This window comes from Pseudophryne corroboree, chromosome 5 (genome assembly GCF_028390025.1).
Source record: "Pseudophryne corroboree isolate aPseCor3 chromosome 5, aPseCor3.hap2, whole genome shotgun sequence".
NCBI lineage: Eukaryota > Metazoa > Chordata > Amphibia > Anura > Myobatrachidae > Pseudophryne > Pseudophryne corroboree.
The window spans coordinates 759,826,758-759,843,062 of record NC_086448.1 but is presented as its reverse complement, the minus strand read 5'-3'; the positions used below and the strand labels follow the sequence as shown (position 1 = coordinate 759,843,062).

At 48.4% G+C, this 16,305-nt stretch overlaps 1 protein-coding gene across 3 annotated transcripts in view; it reads left to right on the top strand.

The window, feature by feature from the left end:
- The window catches only part of RGS22 (regulator of G protein signaling 22), a 273,655-nt gene that overhangs the window by 208,249 nt on the left and 49,101 nt on the right, over positions 1–16,305 (top strand). For all 3 annotated transcript variants that reach the window (XM_063924195.1, XM_063924194.1, XM_063924193.1), the window contains exon 22: positions 14,203–14,382. In XM_063924195.1, the coding sequence (XP_063780265.1) occupies positions 14,203–14,382 (180 nt within the window). The remainder of the gene's footprint in view (positions 1–14,202; positions 14,383–16,305) is intronic.

The window sequence follows — 16,305 nt, the reverse complement described above, 5'->3', positions numbered from 1 at the left end:
CTCCATGGATTACCCACTGATATTGTTTCTGATCGGGGTCCACAATTCATTGCACAATTTTGGAAGTCTTTTTGTGCCTCATTAAAGATGAAATTGTCTTTAACGTCCGGCTACCATCCCCAATCCAACGGGCAGACTGAGCGAGTTAATCAATCATTAAAACAGTATTTGCGTTTGTACTCTGCCAAACTCCAAAATGATTGGTCCGAGTTTCTTCCTTTGGCGGAGTTTGCTTACAACAATGCCTGTCATTCCTCCACCAATGTGTCTCCGTGCACAGGAGCTCAGTTTTGTAGTTGGTGCCATGCAGTAAGCAGGCATACAACAGCCCTGAGAAGAAGCTTTTAATGAAAAATGAAGACTTCAAGGGCTGCAGCAGAGACACTGTCTGTGTTAGATGTCAGTCAGACATCTCCTGCTGCAGCTCCATCACCTCCCCCAGCGGCGTTGTATACTTCCGCGCCCTGGTTGCCGGGTACTTACAGCGGAGGCTCCGTTTTTTTCCAGTTAGTCACACACACTGCCGCTGTTCTCCTGGATTGCGTGGCCGCACTCAGGGAGAGGTAAGTGGGTCCTCCCGGCGGGACCCGCTGTAAATCGCGATCCCGCGCGGCCGATGGGAGGCGGGCCGCGCGCGCTGGCGTGGACCCTGTGGCAGTACAGGGACCCCACTAGACCACCAGGGCAAGGGCACAGGTCGGTTTTCTCTCATAAACCGTTTATATAAGCCCACAGTACCCGGTGGTGAAGTCCAGCAGGAGGATAAGGCTTTGACCTGTAGCCCCTCCCCCAGCCCCAGGGCGCCATTTAGAGTAAATGTTCCTGCCCTGGAGCTGCATATCTCTCTCTCCCTCACTCCCTGTCAGCGTTTGGGCGCCATTAGGACAAGTGGAGCTGATCCTGGGACTGTTTGGGCAAATCCTCCTCTGTAAAGCCGCCTGCATGTCAGCGCTGTGCATTTTACAGGACACTTAAGTATTCTACATGTCTGCTGACAGCGTTAGTTAAGAAAGAGTGCATTTAGTCAGGGTTATATAGTACAAGTACCCTGTGATATACATCCAGTATTTACTGTGCATTGTTATATCGATTGAGTGTATAGCTATACTTAGTATTACTCTGTATTGCTAGTCCAGTACAGTTTTATTGCATGTCATAATTTCTGCATTGTACAGTGTGACTATGTGTGTGTGCATATACTGTAGCTGCTGTGTGACCTCCATTTCGTGTATCTCACTCAGATTGCTATCCCTATATTATTCTATAACCTGAGGGGGCTAAGTGCGTCAGGTTTGTCAGGTAATATAGGTGTTTCACAAGATATACTCAGTGAGTATTTTTCTCTGTGATTTTTAGTCACCATATACTGTACCTCTTGAGTCCCCTGTTTGTGCTAATACACTGCACAGGGGGTTCTTGTCTGGTATTGTGCTGCTGTTATTGTACAGGGGACTCAAGAGGACTTTCAGATATTTCAGCTACAAGGGGCGACGGTGCTGGGGCTGATCCCACATTGCGTGGTGGTGACGCTGCAGACACATTTGAGGAAAACATTGCAGCTGAGGGTTCAGGTTCGGGGAGTTCCTTACCCCCCAGCAGAGCCGGCCTTAGGCATATGCAAACTAGGCAAATGCCTAGGGCATTTGGTATGCTTAGGGGCACCAGCAGCTTCTGCTGATTAAAATGATATGCGGCATGCCTATATTCTGTGTGTGACTGCGGCTGTATCTGCATACGAAATACTACGTTGTAGTGTATTCCTGGAAATCACTGTAATGTAGCATTTCGTATGCAGATACAGCCACAGCCGCAGTCGCACACTGGAAGAAATCTTCCCTGGTCCCTGCTCAGAGCATGGTGCACCTGGGGGCATTGTTGGACACGCACAACCAGCGGTTGTTCTTGTCTCAGGAGAAAGTTCTGAAGCTTCAGGACAGGATTCGTTGCTTCCTATCTCGTCCGCAAGTGTCGATACATTCGGCAATGCAAGTGCTAGGTCTCATGGTGTCAGCTTTCGACATGGTGGAGTATGCTCAATTCCATTCCCGCCCTCTGCAGAAGCTGATTCTTGCCAAGTGGGACGGCCTGCCTCACCGGATCAGGTCTCACATGATCTCCTTGTCTCCAGAGGTCCGTCTGTCACTGAGCTGGTGACTTCAGGACCAACGATTGAGCAGGGGTCGTCCCTTCTGGATCTCCAACTGGGTCCCTCTGATGACGGATGCCAGTTTGAGAGGTTGGGGCGCGGTGTTGGAGCAACACTCCCTTCAGGTGTTAGGCGCCGAGGGTCCGCTCGTCAGTGCGGCCCGGCGCCTAGCAACTAGGGACGCCGCATGCGGACAGCCGCCGGCTCCCTAGCAACGCTAGACGCCGGGCGCACGGAGCCGCACAGACCCTAGCAACGGGGACGCCACTGTCGGACCGCGTTCCCCGTTGCTGGGTCTAAGTTAATCACCTCATTGGTTCCTGGCCGTGCAGCATGCAGCTGCACGGCATGTTGTAATTAGCCCTGTCTGGCTCCTGATTGGAGGGCTTCCATTTAAAGGCACTCTCAGGACTTCTCACAGACGCCGGTTATAGCTTCCTGTTTGCTGTGTCAGTTGCAGAGAGTTTTCCAGTCCTGTTCTATCCGGTCGTTCCTGTCCTCAGTGATCCAGTACTCGGAAGTTGTCATCCTTTCCTGGAGTCCAGACCGAGCACCTTTAACATCCTGTGGTGTTCGTGAGTCGCGGCGTAGCCGTGTGTTGCGGCTTGACCGCTTACTATTTATTATTTGGTTATATTGTGTTTCGGAGCTTTTTGCGGAGGATTCCGCTCACACAAATCCACTCTGGTATCCAGCGGTGCTGGATAGGAGTAACGGATTAGTGGATTTTTGGTTGTCCTTTTCCCTGGCGGTTTGTCCGCACATACTTCTGGTTTAAGTTAGTTAGCTTGTAGCCCCTGGCCTGGTTGCTTAGTCAGAGGGCCCCTTGTTATCACCCTGTCTCGGATTTCCCTTTGTCTCCCATTAAGACCTGAGGGGGCATCGGAGTTGGGCAAACATAATCCGCCCTTCAAACGCGGCTGCCATGGGCTCAAGCAACCATAGTCTCGCAGGGGATTTCTGATTACACGGGCGAGACAACGGAGTTAGGGCGCCAGGGGTTACTAGGCTTTCCCGCTCCCGTAACCAGCATTTCCTTCCAGTACTCTGGCCTCTGTCATAAGATCTCCTCTGGTCAGAAGTACTGGAATCATAACATTATAACCGGCCAGACCAAAACTTAAAATTTAACAGGGTTTGATTTTTTCCCTTATTCAGTTTAGAAGATTTGTCGGCCTCATGAATCCCACTGGTTTAGGGCCAAATCCTGGCCAGCTTCTAGTTAGCCAGATTCAAGAACTTACTCAGATGGTTCAGGATCTTTCCCTTCGGGTGAGGTCACAGGAAGATCTTTTACGGACTTCCCCAAGGGTCGTTCCTGAACTGAAAATGCATTTGCCTGACCGTTTTTCTGGTGATAGGAAGCAGTTTTTTAATTTTAAAGAGTCTTGTAAACTTTATTTTCGTTTAAGACCAGTCTCCTCAGGTACGGAATCTCAGCGGGTCGGAATTATTATTTCTTTACTTCAGGGGGATCCCCAGACCTGGGCTTTTGGTTTAAGAACAGAGGATCCGGCATTGTTGTCTGTAGACGCCTTTCTGGGGTCTTTAGGGCTATTGTATGATGACCCTGATAGAGAGGCATCCGCCGAGAGTCAGTTACGTGCTCTCAGACAGGGTAGGAATCCCGCAGAGATTTATTGTACGGAGTTTCGCCGTTGGTCGAACGACTGTGGATGGAATGACCCAGCCCTGCGCAGTCAGTTTCGCCTCGGCTTATCTGAGTCTATAAAAGACAGTCTCCTTCAGTATCCCGCTCCTGAGACTCTCGATAAACTCATGGAGCTTTCTATTAAGATTGATCGTCGTCTCAGAGAGCGGAGGGCTGAAAAAGGAGCACCTGTCGGGTCTACCCCTTGTGTTTTTTCCATTCCTGTGGACATAGAGGAGCCCATGCAGATGGGTCTCTCCAAGCTGTCTCCTGAAGAAAGAACCAGAAGGCAAAATTCTGGTCTTTGTTTGTACTGTGGGGGTAAAGGACATTTTGCCCGTAATTGTCCGAGCAAGTCGGGAAACGCCTCGACCAAGTGAATTGTGAGGGGGTTCACTTTGGTCTGCAGCTTATCTCCTCGAATAATTCCCTGTTAGTCCCAGCTAAAGTTTCCTTTGGCAGCCTCTGTTCTTCGGTGTCGGCTTTCGTTGACAGTGGAGCTGCAGGGAACTTTATGGACTTAACGTGGGCCAAGGCCTTAGGTATTCCTCAGTTAACCTTGGGTAGGCATATCACCATGCATGGTTTAGATGGGAGTCCCTTATCCAATGGGGTTATGTCTCTCTGTACACCCCCTGTTCTACTTTCGGTTGGAGCTCTTCATTCCGAAAAAATTGAATTTTTCCTTACCCATTGCCCAGCAGTTCCAGTGGTTCTGGGTCACCCTTGGCTGGCCTTTCATAATCCCATCATTGATTGGCAGTCGGGGGAGATCTCACAATGGGGTACCATCTGTAATAAGGAATGTATTACGCTTCCCCTCAGAATTGCTGCTGTCATTCCCGCACCTATTCCTGTGGAATACCAGGATTTTGTTGATGTATTTTCCAAGGGCAATGCGGACATTCTGCCTCCCCATCGGCCTTATGATTGTGCTATTGAGCTAATTCCTGGTGCCACATTGCCAAAGGGAAGGTTATATGCATTGTCCGGACCAGAAACTGTGGCCATGAATGAGTATGTTAAAGAGAGCCTAGGGAAAGGATTTATCAGGCCATCTAAATCCCCTTTAAGTGCAGGCTTCTTCTTTGTGGAGAAGAAAGATGGATCACTCAGACCCTGCATTGACTTTAGAGCCTTGAATAAGATCTCAGTAAAAAATACTTACCCTTTGCCGCTGATTTCTGTCCTCTTTGATCAGCTACGTTCGGCTGTGATTTTTTCTAAGATTGACCTGAGAGGAGCGTATAACCTCATCCGAATCAAGTCAGGAGATGAGTGGAAAACGGCATTCAGTACTCAATCGGGTCACTACGAGTATCTGGTTATGCCATTCGGCCTGTCTAACGCTCCGGCAGTTTTCCAGGATCTCATTAACGATGTGCTCCGTGATTTTATTGGAAGATTCGTAGTCGTCTACTTAGACGATATTTTGATCTATTCTGACTCTATTGAACAACATGTTACCCAGGTGCGTCAGGTTCTTCAAAAATTACGTGAAAATCACCTATATGCCAAGCTGGAGAAGTGTGAATTTCATGTCACGGAGGTATCCTTTTTAGGGTACATTATTTCCCCTCGGGGATTCTGTATGGAACCAAAGAAGCTCCAAGCCATCCTTAGTTGGGCGCAACCCACCAACTTAAAAGCAATTCAGCGCTTTTTAGGGTTTGCGAATTATTATAGAAGATTTATTCATTCTTTCTCCGACCTGGTTGCTCCCATTGTGGCACTGACTAAGAAGGGAGCGGATCCAACCAACTGGTCACGTGAAGCTGAAGTATCTTTTCAGGCCTTGAAACAAGCCTTCATCTCAGCCCCAGTCCTCAGACATCCCAACCCAGAATTGCCTTTCATTGTTGAGGTTGATGCCTCGGAGGTTGGAGTAGGGGCTATCCTGTCTCAGAAGGATCCGGACTCTCTAGAATTACATCCTTGTGCCTTTATGTCCAGGAAATTCTCTTCTGCTGAATCCAACTACGATGTTGGTAACCGGGAATTACTGGCTATTAAATGGGCTTTCGAGGAGTGGAGGCATTGGCTTGAGGGAGCAACACATACCATTTCAGTTTTGACTGATCACAAAAATCTTCAGTACATCGAATCAGCTAAACGGCTGAATGCCCGGCAGGCTCGTTGGGCTTTATTTTTTACTCGTTTCAAGTTTTTTATCACCTTCAGGCCAGGTTCCAAGAATACCAAGGCGGATGCCCTGTCACGCAGTTTTCTTCCAGTTCATGATAACAGTCCTGTTACTCCCATACTTCCGTCTTCAGTCATTCGGGCAGGTCTCACACAAGATTTATTCACCCAGTTAAAGCAGCTTCAACATCAAGCTCCTGGAAATACTCCTGCTGGTCGTCTTTATGTCCCTGAGTTTTTGAGAGCAACTGTTTTGACTGAGTTTCATGATAGCAAAGTTGCCGGGCATCCGGGGATCTCTAAGACTTTGGAATTAGTCTCCCGCTCAGTATGGTGGCCTGGTCTTTCCAAAGACATTAAGGAGTTTGTTTTTTCTTGTCAAGTCTGTGCACAGCATAAAGTTCCCCGTTCCTTGCCTATCGGTCAACTTATGCCCTTAAATGTTCCTCTCAGGCCATGGTCTCATATTTCCATGGATTTTGTGGTAGACCTCCCTCTGTCAGCCGGATGCCGAGTCATATGGGTAGTAGTGGACCGTTTTAGCAAGATGGCCCATTTCATTGCTCTTCCCCGACTGCCATCTGCCCAGGGATTGGCAGTTTTGTTCCTCCGCCATGTTTTCAGACTCCATGGATTACCCACTGATATTGTTTCTGATCGGGGTCCACAATTCATTGCACAATTTTGGAAGTCTTTTTGTGCCTCATTAAAGATGAAATTGTCTTTAACGTCCGGCTACCATCCCCAATCCAACGGGCAGACTGAGCGAGTTAATCAATCATTAAAACAGTATTTGCGTTTGTACTCTGCCAAACTCCAAAATGATTGGTCCGAGTTTCTTCCTTTGGCGGAGTTTGCTTACAACAATGCCTGTCATTCCTCCACCAATGTGTCTCCATTTTTTACAGTTTTCGGTTTTCACCCCAGGGCTAATTCCTTTTTTCAACATTCCTCTGTCTCCTCGCTGACCTTGACCTCTCATCTCAGACTCATTTGGAGAAAAGTGCACCTTGCTCTCAGAAAAGCGGCATTTCGGGAGAAAAAATTTTCTGACAGGCTCCGGCGGCCTTGCACTTTTAAAGTAGGAGATAGGGTATGGTTGTCGACTCGCAACATTAAACTTCGACAAACCTCAGCCAGATTGGGCCCCAAATTTATTGGACCATTTCATATTATAAAAAAAATCAATCCAGTTGCTTTCCGGTTACGTTTACCAAGAACTCTCCGGATCGGAAATACCTTCCATTGCTCCTTGTTGAAACCATACGTTTCTTCCAGTAGATTTCCTCGAAAGGTCTCTCAGGGGAAATCACCAGTAGATGTACAGGGTCAGCAGGAGTTCTTGGTGGAGAAGGTTCTCGATTCCAAGTTGTCCCGGGGTCGGCTTTATTTTCTGGTACATTGGAGAGGTTATGGTCCAGAAGAAAGGTCTTGGGTCCTGGATAAGGATCTCCATGCCCCGAGGCTCAAGAGGGCATTTTTTCGAGAATTTCCTCAGAAACCTGGCCTTAGGGGTTCCTTGACCCCTCCTCAAGGGGGGGGTACTGTTAGGCGCCGAGGGTCCGCTCGTCAGTGCGGCCCGGCGCCTAGCAACTAGGGACGCCGCATGCGGACAGCCGTCGGCTCCCTAGCAACGCTAGACGCCGGGCGCACGGAGCCGCACAGACCCTAGCAACGGGGACGCCACTGTCGGACCGCGTTCCCCGTTGCTGGGTCTAAGTTAATCACCTCATTGGTTCCTGGCCGTGCAGCATGCAGCTGCACGGCATGTTGTAATTAGCCCTGTCTGGCTCCTGATTGGAGGGCTTCCATTTAAAGGCACTCTCAGGACTTCTCACAGACGCCGGTTATAGCTTCCTGTTTGCTGTGTCAGTTGCAGAGAGTTTTCCAGTCCTGTTCTATCCGGTCGTTCCTGTCCTCAGTGATCCAGTACTCGGAAGTTGTCATCCTTTCCTGGAGTCCAGACCGAGCACCTTTAACATCCTGTGGTGTTCGTGAGTCGCGGCGTAGCCGTGTGTTGCGGCTTGACCGCTTACTATTTATTATTTGGTTATATTGTGTTTCGGAGCTTTTTGCGGAGGATTCCGCTCCCACAAATCCACTCTGGTATCCAGCGGTGCTGGATAGGAGTAACGGATTAGTGGATTTTTGGTTGTCCTTTTCCCTGGCGGTTTGTCCGCACATACTTCTGGTTTAAGTTAGTTAGCTTGTAGCCCCTGGCCTGGTTGCTTAGTCAGAGGGCCCCTTGTTATCACCCTGTCTCGGATTTCCCTTTGTCTCCCATTAAGACCTGAGGGGGCATCGGAGTTGGGCAAACATAATCCGCCCTTCAAACGCGGCTGCCATGGGCTCAAGCAACCATAGTCTCGCAGGGGATTTCTGATTACACGGGCGAGACAACGGAGTTAGGGCGCCAGGGGTTACTAGGCTTTCCCGCTCCCGTAACCAGCATTTCCTTCCAGTACTCTGGCCTCTGTCATAAGATCTCCTCTGGTCAGAAGTACTGGAATCATAACATCAGGGTCGGTGGACCGAGGAGGAGTCTCTCCTCCCGATAAACATTCTGGAATTGCGGCGTTGTTCAACTCACTGAACTTGACCCAGCATTTTATACAGAACAGACCTGTTCAAGTACAGTCGAACAACGCCACCACAGTGGCATACATCAATCATCAAGGCGGCACTCTAAGCTGCATGGCGATGAGGGAAGTATCACGGATTCTTCAGTGGGTGGAATGCCATCTGCCAGCCATATCGGCAGTATTCATTCCGGGGGTCCTAAACTGGGAAGCGGACTTTCTCAGTCATCAGGACGTACACGCCAGAGAGTGGAGCCTCCATCCAGAAGTGTTTCAACTCCTCGTGGACAGGTGGGGCCTTTCAGATGTGGACCTGATGGCGTCTCGACACAAGCACAAGGTTCCGGTCTTCGGAGCAAGGACAAGGGATCCTCAAGCAGCGTTCGTGGACGCACTGGCAATTCCATGGAACTTTCAGCTGCCATATGTGTTCCCTCTTGTGTCACTCCTGTCCAGAGTAATAAGGAAGTTCAAGCAAGAAGGAGGCATCCTGCTTCTGATCGATCCCGCGTGGCCCAGACGGCATTGGTTCTCAGACCTTCGGGGTCTCTCGATAGAGCGTCCCCTTCTACTTTCACAGCGCCCAGATCTCCTCGTTCAGGGCCCCTGTGTATATCAGGATTTAGCCCGTTTGGCTTTGACAGCATGGCTCTTGAAGCTTCCTACCGTATCTGGACGACTTGTTGATCCTGGCAAATTCCCCAGAAATTCTCCTACGCCACCTGGATCTGACTATCCGGTTTCTACAAGCCCACGGGTGGCTCATCAACTGGAAGAAATCTTCCCTGGTCCCTGCTCAGAGCATGGTGCACCTGGGGGCATTGTTGGACACGCACAACCAGCGGTTGTTCTTGTCTCAGGAGAAAGTTCTGAAGCTTCAGGACAGGATTCGTTGCTTCCTATCTCGTCCGCAAGTGTCGATACATTCGGCAATGCAAGTGCTAGGTCTCATGGTGTCAGCTTTCGACATGGTGGAGTATGCTCAATTCCATTCCCGCCCTCTGCAGAAGCTGATTCTTGCCAAGTGGGACGGCCTGCCTCACCGGATCAGGTCTCACATGATCTCCTTGTCTCCAGAGGTCCGTCTGTCACTGAGCTGGTGACTTCAGGACCAACGATTGAGCAGGGGTCGTCCCTTCTGGATCTCCAACTGGGTCCCTCTGATGACGGATGCCAGTTTGAGAGGTTGGGGCGCGGTGTTGGAGCAACACTCCCTTCAGGGTCGGTGGACCGAGGAGGAGTCTCTCCTCCCGATAAACATTCTGGAATTGCGGCGTTGTTCAACTCACTGAACTTGACCCAGCATTTTATACAGAACAGACCTGTTCAAGTACAGTCGGACAACGCCACCACAGTGGCATACATCAATCATCAAGGCGGCACTCTAAGCTGCATGGCGATGAGGGAAGTATCACGGATTCTTCAGTGGGTGGAATGCCATCTGCCAGCCATATCGGCAGTATTCATTCCGGGGGTCCTAAACTGGGAAGCGGACTTTCTCAGTCATCAGGACGTACACGCCAGAGAGTGGAGCCTCCATCCAGAAGTGTTTCAACTCCTCGTGGACAGGTGGGGCCTTCCAGATGTGGACCTGATGGCATCTCGACACAAGCACAAGGTTCCGGTCTTCGGAGCAAGGACAAGGGATCCTCAAGCAGCGTTCGTGGACGCACTGGCAATTCCATGGAACTTTCAGCTGCCATATGTGTTCCCTCTTGTGTCACTCCTGTCCAGAGTAATAAGGAAGTTCAAGCAAGAAGGAGGCATCCTGCTTCTGATCGATCCCGCGTGGCCCAGACGGCATTGGTTCTCAGACCTTCGGGGTCTCTCGATAGAGCGTCCCCTTCTACTTTCACAGTGCCCAGATCTCCTCGTTCAGGGCCCCTGTGTATATCAGGATTTAGCCCGTTTGGCTTTGACAGCATGGCTCTTGAAGCTTCCGTCTTGAGGGCCAAAGGATTTTCTGAGGCGGTCATTCAAACCATATTGAGGGCCCGGAAACCGGCTTCTGCTCGGATTTACCATAAGGTCTGGAACTCTTACTTTGCTTGGTGCGCATCTAACGATTATGACGCTTACAAGTTTAGTACGGCCAAACTTCTGGCCTTTCTACAACAAGGCCTGGACTTGGGCCTTCCTCTGGCCTCCATCAAGATTCATATTTCTGCCTTGTCGGTTTGGTTCCAGAGAAAGATTGCGACTTTACCTGATGTGCATACGTTCACTCAGGGTGTGTTGCGGATTCAACCTCCTTATGTCCCGCCTGTGGCTCCTTGGGACCTGTCGGTGGTTCTGGAGGTGTTGCAAGGGTCTCCGTTTGAGCCTCTTGAATCTGCAGACCTTAAGTGGCTTTCTCTTAAGGTATTGTTTCTGCTGGCTATTGCTCTGCTAGACGGGTGTTGGATTTGGGTGCTTTGTCTTGTAGGTCACCTTATCTGATTTTTCACCGTGATCGGGTGGTTTTTAGAACACATCCCGGGTATTTACCGAAGGTGGTGTCTTCTTTCCACCTTAATCAGAAGATTGTGGTTCCGGCCTTTGCCTCTCCTGACTTGTCTTCCAAAGAGAGGTCTTTGGATGTAGTACGGGCACTCCGTATCTACGTGAAGAGAACTGCATCCATCAGGAAGTCGGATTCTCTCTTTGTTCTGTTTGGTTTTCACAAACGTGGCTGGCCTGCTCACAGGCAGACCCTGGCCAGATGGATTAGAATGGTGATTGCACATGCTTATGTACAGGCTAGCCTTCCAGTTCCTGCTATCATAAAGACCCATTCTACTCGGTCGGTTGGACCTTCTTGGGCGGCCCGCCGTGGTGCGACCCTTGAACAATTGTGCAAGGCGGCTACGTGGTCCTCAGTGAACACGTTCATAATGTTCTATGCCTTCGATACTTCCGCTTCCCAGGATGCTTTCTTTGGATGCTGGGTTCTTGTGCCCGCTACAGTGCGTCCTATCCCATAAGGAACTGCTTTAGGACATCCCCAATGTCATTCCCTGTGGAGCCCAGTGTACCCCGCTGCAGAAAATGAGATTTATAGTAAGAACTTACCGTTGTTAAATCTCTTTCTGCGAGGTACACTGGGCTCCACAGGGCGCCCACCCTGACGCACTTAACTTTTTTGGGTTGGTATGGCATTAGCCGCTGACACCTTCTCCTGTCGTGAGAATGTGGTGTATGTGGCTACTAACAGTTGTCGTCTCTTTTGCCTGCTACTGCATTGGACTGGTTAACAAAAACTGAGCTCCTGTTCACGGAGGCGGGGTTAAAGAGGAGGCGGCGCTATGCATTCTGGGAACAGTCAAAGCTTTGAGCCTTTTGGTGCCTCGGATCAAGATCCTACTTTCCCCCCTAATGTCATTCCCTGTGGAGCCCAGTGTACCTCGCAGAAAGAGATTTAACAACGGTAAGTTCTTACCATAAATCTTGTTTTCTCAAACGTTATCATCTTATAAAAACTTGAGTACTTGTAATAAATATATGGACAGCGCATGAGATGGTCTCACAAAACAGAATGGGCCTAGTGCAATTGCTGACAATAGTGATGTCAGCTGCTCTTGTAAGCCGAGGGCTTGCGGCAGTGCAGTCGCACACAGTGGGTTTTGAAGCGAGCATCAGCATTTCAAATTTATTCACAAATATATGACCATAGTTATAACCACTTGAATGATGCGGTAACATTGGGGGCTATGTATCAAACCTTGTAGAGAGATAAAGTGGAGAGAGATAGAGTACCAGCCAATCAGGTCCTGACATTTTTCAAACATAGCCTGTAACATGATAGAAGCTGATTGGCTGGTACATTATCTCTCTCTAAGGCGTGATACATACCCCCATTATTCTTAAAGTCTGGATTTAGAGAGCTCACAAACAGTATTATTAAGAGCCTATTCATCAAGTCATACACAGTTCCATTATCTCCCTACTGTATGAACTGGGTGTGGTATGGAAGGTTGACAGTAACTAGGTCGACAATGTCTAGGTCGACCACTATTGGTCGACAGTAACTAGGTCGGCAGGGTGTCTAGGTCGACAGGGTCTTTAGGTCGACATGTTCTAGGTCAAAAGGCCGACATGAGTGTATATGTTATTTTGGTGTCGTTTTCTCTATGCTTTGCTATTGCAGAGCTCTGCCACTCCTAGAGATCACAGAGAATTGGCCTGGGAGAGGGATTTGGGTGTCACGTTGGATGAGGAGGAATGGGGAAAAATATGGAGTAATGCGTCCTCTAGCTCTATCTGTGTTAGGATAAAGGAAAATGTGTATAAACTGGTATATCGTTGGTATTATGTACCTTCTCGTTTAAAGGCGATGTACCCTGATGTTACAGATGGCTGTTGGAGGGGTTGTGCTTCTGAGGGGACGTACATGCATATTTGGTGGACTTGCCCGAAACTAGTACCTTTATGGAAAGAATTTGATCGACTTCTTTCGCTCCTATTTTCTATTTCAATCCCACTGGACCCTAAATACTTTCTACTGCCTCTAGACCTCCCGATTTTAACTTAACATCAGAACAAATTATTACGTCAAGTGACTATTGCTACGACATGTCACATTGCAAAGGCCTGGAGGTTGCCCTCCCCACCATCCCTGCAATCCGTCGTCGGTTACATTTGGTACGTCTATAAAATGGAATATATGACCAGTGTCATTAGACAATCTGCCAGGGCGTTCGATAAAGTCTTGGCACCTTGGCTCACTTCTCAAAATGCCGCCTCCCCATTCTGTAGCTAATTAAGCTACGCACCCGGACTGCCCGGACCCCGCCACTCGGACCCCCCTCCTCTTCTCTCTATTTCCCTTTTTGTCCTTAATCTTGTCCTTTCTTCTTCCTGTCTCTTTTCTTCCCGTTCTCTCACTCCCCTAGGCTGGTTGGCCACACCATAGACCTAGAGGACTCTTCCTTCTCTTGCACTATCTCCGTCATCTTACTTAAAAAAAGAAAAAAAAAAGATTTATTCACTTGATCGTTATATTATTTCTTTGTTGTGTATATCTTTGTACTATGATGTTTTTCTGTGCCTATGAAACACACAGATTTTGTGTATTACTGTAAATCGACCAATAAAACGTTAAAAAAAATAAAAAAGAAAGTGAAAGATTTGGGGAGAGTTCTTCTGTTGTTGTGTTTTTTTTTTAAAGTGGCAATCATTTACATGGATAAACCAGGTTGATTTTGCCATGTAAATGATTGCCACTTTAAAAAAAAAAATAGGAGAACTTTCCCAAAATCTTTCACTTTCTGACTCTCACACCCTATTACATCTCCCCTATAATCTATAACAGAACTATTTAATAGAACTGCAGCAACTGTGCTTAAGCTAATGGCTACTAGGAATATAAGAGGGTCTATTTGCACCCTGAATGGGCATAGCGCCAGTAAACAGCTCTCTGCAGGCTAGATTGTGACAGTGGTTACCATTACACACCATCAAGCTATAACTGTTCATCTTTAAAACATAATTCAGCATATCCTACGTTAGATGGAATTATTCATACTGCAGTAGAGCGTTTGCAGTGGTTTTGTGAGTGTTATAAAGACTTATCTGAAGCCGGAAATCCTGTAGAATAGTAATGAGTTGCTTAGAACCAGGATATTGCACTATGCGGCACATCAGCAATGACAGTTTAGCAAGGGCGTGTTTAATAATGTCATTACTGACTGTTACGTATCTTCCAGGATTTGTGCCACTCTCATTGTGAGGACTCCATCATTCAGAGCAAGATCACCGCTATCATCAACTGTTTCATCAACTCCTCCATCCCGCCGGCTCTACAGATTGACATACCTCCGGAGCAGGCACAGAAGATTATGGAGCGGCGACGTGATCTAGGGCCTTATGTGTTTCGGGAAGCGCAGGTGAGCTGATAGGGATGTTCACCGTCTTGCCCGAGCGATTGCTTGGAATTGTATTCCTTTATACATGTTGTTTTTATTACCCCCCTCAGGTTGGAGCTGGTTGGTCCCCATACTCTGTGTGGCATAATGGGAACTGGCGGCACTGTGTGGCATAATGTGTACTGGCAGCACTACCAGTGGCATATTGTGAGCTTGGGGAATACAATATGGCATAATATGAACTGCTGACACTGTGTGATATAATGTGAACTGCTGTGTGGGTATAAAATGAACTAGGGCAATATAATGGGGCATAAAATGAACAACCAATGTGGAGAGAGGTGTATCTTTAGAAGCCTAGTGGTGGAGCCAACAGAGTTCTGGCTTCACCCCTGCCTGTATTCATTAACAGTAAATCATATTCTAAACAGGGTCGGGTTAGTGGTCCCAGCCACCCTAGGCTAATACACTGTAGATGCCCAAGCTCCCCCTCCTCCTCCACACAAGAATGTTTACATTCGGAGACACAACAATGGCAGCATGAGAAATACATACAATACAGGGAGCATTCCAGAGACAGAGCTACAACACACGGAGCATTGCAGAGATCAATATACAGTATAAATTAAAAAAGCAGCTTTTCTGTATGCACACTCCATTGATCTTTAGCTATTTGCCTCCTCTGGGGCAGTGTTTCTCTGACTGGCTTGGAGGGAAGGGAAGGGGAAGGTATGGCTTGTTACGCCAGACACTGGAGTGACTAAATGGACGAATTGGTAAGACGATGACTTATGAGATCTGTAGCCACTGCCCGCATTACATAAAATAAAGATATCTCTTTCAGAGACATTCCTAATTTTAGTGCCTGATAACCTCAGTGACACCCAGGGTCGTATTTCGTCCCTTTGGGGCCCCAGTCAAGATAATGGTTTGGGGCATCAATGCATCTTTAGTAAAAGAAGCAGTTGATTGTCCAGATGGTTACACTGTTAATTATGGGGAGCAGCAGGCACAGAATCAGAGTAGTCTATAGAGAGCACCTAATAGGAGGGGAGGAGCAGACACAGAATCAGGGTAGTCTATAGAGAGCAGCTAATAGGAGGGGAGCAGCAGACAGAATCAGGGTAGTCTATAGAGAGCGGCTAATAGGAGGGGAGCAGCAGACAGAATCAGGGTAGTCTATATAGAGCAGCTAATAGGAGGGGAGCAGCAGACACAGAATCAGGGTAGTCTATAGAGAGCAGCTAATAGGAGGGGAGCAGCAGACACAGAATCAGGGTAGCCTATAGAGAGCAGCTAATAGGAGGGGAGCAGCAGACACAGAATCAGGGTAGTCTATAGAGAGCAGCTAATGGGAGGGGAGCAGCAGACACAGAATCAGGGTAGTCTATAGAGAGCAGCTAATGGGAGGGGAGCAGCAGACACAGAATCAGGGTAGTCTATAGAGAGCAGCTAATAGGAGGGGTGCAGCAGACACAGAATCAGGGTAGTCTATAGAGAGCAGCTAATGGGAGGGGAGCAGCAGACACAGAATCAGGGTAGTCTATAGAGAGCAGCTAATGGGAGGGGAGCAGCAGACACAGAATCAGGGTAGTCTATAGAGAGCAGCTAATAGGAGGGGTGCAGCAGACACAGAATCAGGGTAGTCTATAGAGAGCAGCTAATGGGAGGGGAGCAGCAGACACAGAATCAGGGTAGTCTATAGAGAGCAGCTAATAGGAGGGGAGCAGCAGACACAGAATCAGGGTAGCCTATAGAGAGCAGCTAATAGGAGGGGAGCAGCAGACACAGAATCAATGTAGTCTATAGAGAGCAGCTAATAGGAGGGGAGCAGCAGACACAGAATCAGGGTAGTCTATAGAGAGCAGCTAATAGGAGGGGTGCAGCAGACACAGAATCAGGGTAGTCTATAGAGAGCAGCTAATAGGAGGGGAGCAGCAGACA